General features: G+C 41.9%; 2 protein-coding genes across 2 annotated transcripts in view; one reads left to right on the top strand and one right to left on the bottom strand.

The window, feature by feature from the left end:
* Positions 1–396, bottom strand: part of RDH10 (retinol dehydrogenase 10) — a 25,071-nt gene extending 24,675 nt beyond the window's left edge. Inside the window, exon 1 of the mRNA XM_026033852.1 lies at positions 279–396. The gene's annotated coding sequence lies outside the window, so the exon portion shown is untranslated. The remainder of the gene's footprint in view (positions 1–278) is intronic.
* Positions 397–806: 410 nt separating this feature from the next.
* RPL7 (ribosomal protein L7) lies at positions 807–7,395 on the top strand. The gene is made up of 7 exons (XM_026033860.1): positions 807–846; positions 1,687–1,789; positions 2,186–2,352; positions 3,012–3,149; positions 3,238–3,347; positions 4,267–4,477; positions 7,330–7,395. The coding sequence occupies exons 1-6, from the start codon at positions 833–835 to the stop codon at positions 4,473–4,475; spliced, it is 741 nt and encodes a 246-aa protein (XP_025889645.1). The 5' UTR covers positions 807–832; the 3' UTR covers positions 4,476–4,477; positions 7,330–7,395.
* The last annotated feature ends 3,168 nt before the right edge of the window (positions 7,396–10,563 follow it).

Genomic DNA, 10,563 nt, shown 5'->3' with positions numbered 1-10,563 from the left:
CCGCGCCGGCTCGCACAAGCAGCAGGAAGCCACGCTGGAGGGCTGCGGATGGACAGGCTAACGCAGAAACCTCTTTTCTTTAAATAAAAATAACATTGCCCTCTTTCTGTTCATCTTTCCTTCTGGGGAGAGCACAGGCAACAGCCTCCTAATTCAGATAGTGTAACTGTCTTATTGTACCTTAATTTGCTGCTTAATTTTAATTATTCCCTTCATCGCAGTGTTAAGGAGGACTAGTGAAATATGCATCCACAGTGGCACAAAGTAAGGGTACTTACACAGTAATTAATAATTATATATAAGTTCTTGAATACAGAAGTGTTACCGATGAGAAGCTGCTCGTTCAGGGCTGTAAATAAACAGAAATAAAATCGAGAAATACAGAAATCGGAATTTAACACCCTTAGCCTGGCTATTGGCTTGYTTCTTCACCTCAGCAGTTCTTCGCTTCTTTTAACTCTTTTAACGTCGCGCAACGGCCCAAACGGCGGCAGGAGGCGCGTCGGGGCCGGCCCGCGCGGCTGCGGCTCCGGCCGCGGCTTCGCACCGGCGGCCTCGTCCCCGCGGCTCCCGGGACACCCACGGGAGGAGGAGCGAGGCGCTGGAGCTTCCCGACCTTCGGCCCGTYCCGGGTGCTTTTCACGAGGCGGGCGGGATTTAAGGCTGAGCACGGGAAATCCCGCATTACCGTGGCCACCCCCTGCCAGCCCGGCCCGGCGCCGCCGCGGACACCTAAAGCGCGCGGCCTGCGGGCGCCCGAGGGCCCTGCGCGGCGCGGCGCGCTAAAGCGGGYGCTGCGCATGCGCGAGCCCTTTCTCTTCCGGCGCTCGCCATGGCGGACAAGGAGTGAGTAGCGAGCCTGCCGCGTCGCCATCCGCCGCCATCGGCGCCCGCAGCGCGGCTGGGGGGCGCCCTGTCCGTCCCAGCAGCGCCCGTCGAGTGGGGCGAGCGGCTGGGGCCGGCAGCGGCGGCGGCGCCGGGTCGGGAGCGGCGGGAGGGAAGGAGGAAGGGAGGGAGCCGCGTACGGCCCGCCGGGCCCAGGGCCCAGTCTGCGGCCCCGCGGCCTCCTGCAGGCGGGAGGCCGCGGGGCTGGCGCTGCCCGGGCTGCCCATGCGGCTCGGGGCCGGAGCGCGGCGTGGCGGCCGGGCGGCCCTGCGTGCGCGCTCTGCCCGACGCGGTTAAGTTTAGCACGTGTTTTGTGGGATAAATCGGGTGCTGCCAGCTCGGGTCTCCCCTTACAGCTGCTGTAGAGATCTGTGTTAGTCTGGAAAAGGTTTGTTGGAGCTAGAGCTTTTATTGGTACAAAGTAAAACGCGTGAAGGTAAGTTCTTCAGGCTCCTAACTTGTGTCAGAATGTACAGTTGGTATGTTCTGTAAAGAATATATAAAGAATATATAAACTCTTTGAAAGCACCCAGAAGTAGCGCTGCAGTGTGTGGTGCTGGTGCACAGCACAGAAGTCAGTCAGATGCCCCATCTTTGTGCAAAAAAATGTCCTTTGGAGACTGTGTTAAGGTTTCGAATAACTGACAGCAGAGGGAAAACATGGAAGGTGCAGTAAGGAGCTGGGGAAGGGCTTCAAGGCTCGTGTTAGCATTAGGTATTCAGGACTTATTTGTGTTGGTGTTTATCACGTTCTGTTGCTGAAGAAGGTGGGATATGAAGAGTCTCTTTCTTGTGACTTAGAGCAAAGAAGCTGCCGGCTGTTCCGGAAACCCTCCTGAAAAAGCGCCAGGCTTATGCAGCCATAAAGGCCAAGCGTCTGAAGAGGATGTTGGCTCAAAAGAAGGTGAGTGTCTTATGTCTTTTTGCATGGGTTTTTTTATCTCTACAGTGGGCAGGTCAGTGGAATGCTATTGTTTCTGATATAAAACATTGGAAAAGTATTTTGGGTCTGGCAGGTTTGTATTTTGGTAGCATTTTGGTGTAAAACATTGACCAGGTGGGAGGAAAAAAAAGTGTGATGAAGTGTTTGTGGGAAGAACGAATGAATGAATGAATGAATGAATGACAGGTGTACAGTTGTGTAAAGTAAATTACCTGCAAGGCAAGAGTCTGTGTGGGGGTAAGTGTGGTTTATAAAGATATCATATTTGATGTAAAAGAGACTGTGTTACAATATTTGAAGCAACCTGTGTTGTGTTCAAAGACACCGTGAAATCTTAACACCTTCCCACTGTTCCAGCTTCGAAAGGCGCAGAGGAAGCTCATCTATGCAAGAGCCAAAGCCTACCACAAGGAGTACAGGCACATGTACAGGCAGGAGATCCGCATGGCCAGGATGGCCCGAAAAGCTGGGAATTACTATGTCCCAGCTGAACCAAAGCTGGCCTTTGTGATCAGGATAAGAGGGTAAGATATAATGCAGCTGGGAACACCTGTCAGTATAAAAGCAGCAGAGATGTTGTTGCAGTTATCCTTCTGTTTTGAGGACTTAGACAGGTAGATAAATCTGAGCTTTCCACTAGTAGCTTGAAATGTTGTTGGAATAATGTCAAATATGTRCCAGAAAATTACTTAGCTCTAGAATTATGATGCTGTCCATGAGTTTCTCCCTTGGGAAAACTGGTAAAAAGGGCAAGGTTGCAAATGTGTGAGGCAATTGTATTTCACCCTAAGCTTGATAAAATAATTTACTAGAACACAGTAGCATGAAGTTTTTCTCAAGTACTCACTTAAATGTGTTACAGGAAAGTGTTCTAGGAAACTCAGGAAAGATGTGATTGGAAGAAATATAGTCAGGAGAACACAAGGATAGTTAATTCTAAGAAATTTCTTTCAGRGTATTGGTTAAATGCTTTTCATAGAGTTAGATGAGCCTTAAGCTTATAAGTGAAATACATGGAGATAGCAAATAACTTCCTAACAACACTTGCTTCCTGTAACTAGTAGGATGGTGATGCGTGTACGATGGGAACAATACAGTTGCTTTTCTAAATCTACTCTTGCTTTGATGATACAGAGTGTTTTCTGGGCCCTAGACATTTAAATGAGACTTCTCTGCTTTCCAGCACCAACGGTGTGAGCCCCAAGGTCCGCAAGGTGCTGCAGCTTCTTCGCCTGCGTCAGATTTTTAACGGCACATTTGTAAAACTCAACAAAGCTTCCATCAACATGTTGCGGATTGTGGAACCCTACATTGCCTGGGGGTGAGCGAAATTGTCAGTTTGGGGATGTCAGCTTGGAATGTRAAGTACAGGATTAGTAATTCCTGTTTCTCCCTGGCTCTTGTTTCAGTTATCCCAACTTGAAGTCTGTGCATGARCTGATCTACAAGCGTGGTTATGGCAAGATCAACAAGCAGCGCATTGCTCTGACGGATAATTCCCTGATTCAGAAGCGCCTTGGTAAATACAACCTCACTTTAAAAAAAGTGTTGATTGCAGACAAATGCATTTTAAGATTTTTTTTTWWAAATTATTTGTAGTTTTCAATATGAAACTGATATTTAAATTAATATATCTTCCAGTAATGAGCAGGTCCTGCAATGGGAGTCTCATCATTAGCAGCCTTGAAGTTCCAAGTTTAGATATTTAGATACTGCTTGCATCTTATATCTTAATGCTCTGCTGGACTGACTTTTAAGTTACTATCAAGACAACTAGTCACTTGTGGGGGTGGAACTAATATAAAATTACACATGCGTGCGTGTGTATACACACACACACACACACACACACACAAACACTGTGCGCACTGTTTTAGCGAGGCTCCTTCTTTTCTGGCTGTGTTGGAAAGAAAACAGTGAAACAGTTTTGTTCGGTGTTTTTCCAGTGCAGTAAATGGTCGGATTCTGACAGTAACAGCATAATACTGGCAGGTCTGTGTCTTAATCACCTGCCTTCACAAAACTGTTCACTCATGTTATATATCATGGAACACTGTACAAGGGTATTAGCCCAAAATCCTTTTGGATTGTTCAGTAGCATCAACGTTTAATAGAATTTCACTGAGTTGCTTATAGGTAGCATTCAGTTGTATTAATACAGTTTTTATTCAAAGAACACAATATGTTTTCCACTAACTTTATTTTATATTTGACCTGATTGGCCAGTATTCAGCATTTGGACCTGACGCTCTTTGCCAAGTGTAACTGGAAAATAATGTTAAGTAGAGCTAATCTATATTAATTGGATGTATGTCAGGTGTCTTCACAAAGTATGTCAGGTGTCTTCACAAAGTGGCTGCTTTCAAACTTGCTCAGATTTATGGAGTTGAGTCAGTATGATGATAACTTCATAATTCTTACTTTTCTGATTTTCTTAGGCAAACATGGCATCATCTGCATGGAGGATGTGATCCATGAAATCTACACTGTTGGCAAGAAGTTCAAAGTTGTGAACAACTTCCTTTGGCCCTTTAAGTTGTCCTCTCCTCGGGGTGGAATGAAGAAGAAAACCATCCACTTTGTAGAAGGTGGAGATGCTGGTAACAGGGAAGATCAGATAAACAGACTCATAAGGAGGATGAACTAAAGGTAAAATATTACTGGAAGTTAATATAAATGTCTACTGTTCTGTCCCTACTATATGGAYTCCTACTTTTATTGCTTAAAGAATTTAATTTAGTATGTCAGCACTCATACTTGGATGGTCCCTTCTGTGTAAAGCTRTTTGGAACTACAGTGTTCTGATTTCTTCAGATCTTACTAAAGCTTAATTATCTGGAAAGAAATTAAATCTTGATTGTGGTTGATAAGTTTGTAGTCTTTAAGATACAAGAAATCTGGTTTAAAACACTTGGTTTTAGTGCTGGGGAACATTACGATGGCAAAAGTTGCAGTCTCAGATAGTGAACTCTTAATATTTTCTTAAACCTTTTGTGGTTGTGCTTGCAGTGTTTCTTCATGTTGTCTGACCAATGCAAAATGTGCTTTGGTAGGATTATGAGAGACTAAATTCTCAGCTTGCAATGTTCTTGTAGTCTGTTTTTTTTTTTTTTTTCAAATGCTCTAACTTMATTCAAAACTACTCAATTCTAAACTTCCTTGATAACACAACTAAGAACTGCCCCTTTGAAAGGCTAATGTGTGTATTTCACCCAGGTTATGTTTTTGGAATAGGAATGTTTCTTTCCTGTTTCTTGACACTTGTGGCTGTTTGGCATTGACAGTCGAGTTCAGAATTCATATCTGCTTCAAGCAGTCTGTATTATCATCTGTCATCAATCTGCCCTTACTGCTTTGAGAAATTTCTGCCTTTCAATCCCAGAGCTGTTTTTGTTTTGCAGAGTGCTAATAGCTTTCTGTTTTTCTTCTCTCCATATTTCTTGCATGGTAGACCAGCTTTAAATGTTGCACATGTCAAGTTTCAGTTGAGCATAAAAGGATATAAGCATAAGTTAAGCATAAGCATAAATTTTTTTTTTTTTTTTTTTTTGCTAAGGCAAATGGACTAGAATTTAGGAAGAGTTTGACTTTGACATTGGGAAGACTTAATAAGGAAATACCATTTTTTTTTTTCCAAATAGATACGGGGTTCTACAGCATTATCATAAACGGAGTTGCTTCAATAAGTAATTTTCAGAAGTTTATTTTTCTGAAGAGAGGTCTCTGCTTTCTTTAAAACCTTCTTAATGCAGTGTCTTTTATAGAAAAGGGGCATAGGACCAATTCCAGTCTGTTGCCTGTCTCTCTCAAAGCGCTTATACTGGACCTCTGAATTATGTGCTTTAATTTGGGAAACTGAGCTATTAACTCACTGTTGTAAATATTCTCTGCGTAGACTGCTCTCCCCATGTTCTCTCTTTCCCAGCTTGTTGTATATTGCTTTGCTTAGTCTCTGAAACTCTGCCGCTTTGTAGTTAGAATTTGAGTCTGTGGAAACTAGGACAGTATTGGCTTGCTGAAGATACTGTTCTTATAAAGATTAAGTAACTTGTCAGTGGGATGAGGCAGATAACCTGGAGGAACAGGATTCTAACACTTTTGTGCCTAGGATGGTTTTCTGTTGCTTATACTAGCATTCTTGTGAAAATGTTGCTGCTTGTAGTGTAAACTGGTAGATGTTTTAAGTGCTGGCAAATATTTCCCTTAACAATAAAGTTGTGAGGCTTGACAGCCAAGTTTGAGCAAAACTATCCTTACTTCATGTTCCTTTGTGGTTTCCCAGCATAGCAGAGAAGCTGCCATCCTTAATTGAAAACCTGCAGCTTTCCTGCTTCCTTTCCCATTCATCTGCACTGAAAAAACTGTGAAGTTTATTAACATCCCTGATTTTTTCAGGAGCCTTGATAGGGGAGGAAAGGTCACTGTTGCAGTGGTTACAAATGTCTCTGAGGAGCAGAGCATTAGCAGAGAAGTGGTAGGCGTACTCAGGTGATTGCTTGTGATTTGATGGGATGCTAGCACAGTGCCCTGTATAAGTAGCAGAAATCAGGACTTCATCTTCYAGTTTAATTTCTTGGAGATTCTGCTGGTGAGCAGTTATTTTGCTTCGGTGCAAACAAAAACATTTTTTAAAGCTYAAGTATTAACGCTTCTTGTCTTTCGCACTTGCTTTTGGCTATGTTCCTACTGTTCTGAGCTGATTATGTTTAAAATATAAGTAATAACCATTTAAACAACAGAAGAATATTATGTGTTTTGCTGATGTAGTAGAAGCCAGAGCAAAATGCACAGATGAAGTATTGTCAGAATTTGAAGTTCTCTGACTTTTTGTAGAGTCATGTACCTTAGAATGAACATTTCCCCCCCCCCCCAATGTATAAATGTGGTTGTCTGCCATTTGTCTTTATTTCTTATCTCTTAAGTGCTAACACTCAAAAACATCCATAGTAAAGAACTTGTACTAATTCCTTGTGACTTGGGAAAAGATTCGGGCATAGTAATTGATGCTGCTTTTTGACAACTTTGTTGTCAAAGTTCTGAATTCACTAACTCTGTGGGAACTTAAAGGGGWTATGCCTCAAGTTTGCTTTTTGCCTCAATTCTTGTATATTAATTCTTGTATATAAACTAATGAGAATAGGGTTATTGAAAATACAAGATCACAATATCTTAATATGTCTTAAAATACCAAGTCCATACCTCTTAAGCTGTTAACTAGGAAARCAGATACCAGTAATTCGAGGCAACGGACTTATAAACCTGTCAATGTTGTCACTTAAAATCAGTATTTTGAGTTAAGTTGATGGTTACTGAAGTTGTTGATATCTCTGTGTGATAGGGAACTGAAGTCTCACTAGTCTTGCACAGACTAACATTTGTGTTTAGAATAGATGCATATAGTCCACCCTGTGCAGTAGGAATGTATGAACTTTGCAGATTGCTAAAGTGGTTTCAGATCTCTGTAGGTCTAACTATATTTTGTTTGTTTTCCCCCTTTTTAGATTCAGATGCCCAGCTGCAATCTTCCCAATTCTGGTCTGTTAATAAAACCATCTTGCAGAAAACAATTGTCATCTCAACTGGTCTTTTTTATGATCCTTTTTTATAGTGATGTTTGTTGGAAAAAAMTATTTCAAATTGAACACCTATCTGAATTCACATATGTAGATAATGCTGTTTCACCTTTACTGGAAGGGATAGGGAATCTGGAAAGATATGTGCAGACAAGGGTTAATTTCTGAGTAGAAACAAGTATTTAGTTGTATTGTGATTAGAAGTGCAGTGAATGACAGACTTTTGCTCTGAAGTGCATGCTGCTGAGTGGACAGGATTCCCACTTAATTGTACTGTTCAGGAAATTTTGCAATATTTTTATGTGAATAATAGTTAAGGGCAGATAAATTCTCTTAATGTTTTAAGATTCTGAGTAATTATAGTAATTGTGTCAAGTTTGAATGACTTCAAATCGTTTTGTTTCAACAAAGGAAATGTAAAACTTCATAAAAGTGAAACACGCTGTAAATGTTAAACACTTGGTAATTCAGCTTTACAAAATCTGTTTGCGGTGTTTTATTTTAGATACTTTTAGAAGTGGAAACCATAAGATTCATGAGGGTATGAACAGTAGTTGCTAATCAACTGTAGCAGAGTGCAAATTAACCCAGAGAKTGGTGAAAATGCCCAATTCTTGACTTGGATTCAGACTGACTTAGTGTTGGAGACACTTTGAAGGATTGATTGCCTGCTGAGACATTTAGTAGAACGGATCAACAAGCTGCATCTGTTCTCACTGGAGACACTTTTCCAACAACAGCAGCTATTTGGCACTTACAGACAAGCTGTGTTCATCAGTGAAGGATGTCRTCTTAGAAGTTCCTGCCACTTTTTGGGCCATTTATAGAAAATCTTATTTCTACACTTCAGTTTTAAAAAGGACATTTAATAGTAAATACTTTAGGGCTTCAGGGCTAAAAGGACTAACAGGACTTTAAAAGTAAGTGCTTAAATAACTGAACCCRGGAACTAAAAGGTACTGACTTTACTGAAAATAGCTGCAGACTTTCRATGTCAAATGGGTGAGACAAGGTCTAAAAAGTACCTAAAATKAAGCAACAAATCCAACATTGAGACTTTGGAACTCCTAGATCAATTAAGATTCTTGGGTCTAAATATGATAGTAGTGTGTGTGTCCATTTAAGGTAATTGCTGCATTAAATCAGAAGAACTATGTTCCATACTTTTTTTGTGCAAGTAATAAGATGTTACTGAAAAAAATTGGAAAATGGCTTTGCAAGTGAGTGAAGTGAAACTATTTTAAGTATTTCATTTGTCAAACAGCTTTGTAACATGATAAGCATTATCACTTCCAAGAAGTTGGTGTTGAAGGACCTTACTTGAAGGATRCCATGCTGTGCTAAGTTCTGTTGAAGGAGCGTTTTAGCCTAAGTGTTCTTGAGGAGAAAGTTAATCATGTCCATGGTGCTCCAGTAAATCATTTTTCCTGACATTATTTGAGACATTATCTGCCTTTCAGAGGCCGATAAGGCATGATGTGGATACAGATGTTCAAGTTTGGCTGTGTTAGAGCTAGTTACCCTGCCTGATTAGAGGAGTTGATTGCTGTTTATACTGGCACAACTCTCAAGATTTTAGTGGCATCTTTTTGAACCTGGCCTATAGTATTCAATTAGAGAGAAAAAAAGGAGTTAGAGAAACTTGCACTGCAACTGAAGTACGGCCTGTTCAAGTAATGCATGAAGAATGCATTTTGCAATATTTACAGATTAATTTGAAATTWAAAAAAATGTAGCTTTTGAAAATAATCACTTGGACCCTAAAGAATAAATGGTAGAAATTCTTTGTTGAGCTTCTGTGATAAAGTTCAGGCTTTTGCAAACGTGCAGGAACTTTTTCACTGTGGCTCATAACTGCCTGGGGCTCACATGTCCCACAAGAAAATTCCTGTGGACGCTACATCCTTTTGCTCAGAAGGGCCCTCTTGTCTCCCCTGCACGCTGGGGCCGGCAGCTCCAGCCCGTAGCTGYGTGGGGAAGCGAGAGGAGGCTGTGGGAAGTGCTGAGGAAGGCCACGGCATGCAGGCCTGCGGGGGCTGAGGGGCTCTGCAGCTCATGGCTTTCAGTTCTTTGCTGGTGTCCCCTTTGTCCCTGCTTGACTSCCGCCAGCTGCAAAGTTGTGCATCTGGAAAGAGAATGGGAGCCCATCCCTAGAATCAGGGTTTTGAGAGAAGGTTATAAGATGTGATGGATAGTCAGCTCCCACTTGGCCAAATGCAGTTCTTGGATGCATTAGAAAGGAATATTACAAAGTAAGGGGGGAGATTACATTACTTTTGTTCCAGTAGTGCGTATGCTAGTGCCAAATGCAGTATCCAGGTYGTGTGCCAAGAATCAGGAACATGCTTGATAATACTCAAAGAGCTGAATTTATTCAGCTTAAACACAGGCCTGGTTATGAAATAAATACCTAGCTATAATTGCCTCTGTGGAGAAAAGCGGTTTGATTAGGGCGAGCTCTTTGATCTAGCAAAGGTATAATGGCATGAAATGTCTTAAAATTGAAGCTAGATAAACTCTGTCTTGAAGCAAACAATTTTAATGGAAGATAATTAGCCACTGGAACACTTAACAGTGTGCTTGATTTTTCTTTTTTTGTCAGTGGTCGTTTTGAAATTGAGGTTTGGGTTTCTTTCTCTCCCATAAAARATTTGCTACATATCCAACAGATTTGTTGAGGACAGTCCCACAATCTCTCTTGCTCAACAGAAGTTACTCAATCTGATTCAGGCTCTTGAAAAACTGCACATCAGAGCTTTGGTTTTAGAGGTCTGGCCACCCGGAGTGGAATTCAGAGCTCCTAATGGGTCCATCCTCCCTCACAGGGAAAATGTTACAGGTGTCCTGCTCTGACATCCCTGTGCTTGAAAAAGGGAATTTACGACAATGTAGCACAGAAAGTCACCGACTTGCAAGCAGCAACCTGTGTTCAGGAGAGAAACTGTAGGATTTCATGTACCTTTTTGGGGCTTTCTGTCTGAAATCCAGATCTCGGTTCTCTAGGAGACTGAGAATTGAGACCTACAGCTAAATATATTTTTGAGGGTGATGGGGAAGTGGAGAAGAGAGCGGGAGGGGATCAGCCCAGCGCAATGGATGGTTTCAGACCAGTCCTTGCATCTTCGGTTTGCCACAACCCCCTGCTTTCCATAGGCCCGTGGT

This window comes from Nothoprocta perdicaria, unplaced genomic scaffold, assembly GCF_003342845.1.
Source record: "Nothoprocta perdicaria isolate Ctin4 unplaced genomic scaffold, notPer1 scaffold_134, whole genome shotgun sequence".
Classification (NCBI taxonomy): domain Eukaryota; kingdom Metazoa; phylum Chordata; class Aves; order Tinamiformes; family Tinamidae; genus Nothoprocta; species Nothoprocta perdicaria.
This window is presented reverse-complemented; position numbering and strand designations above follow the sequence as displayed.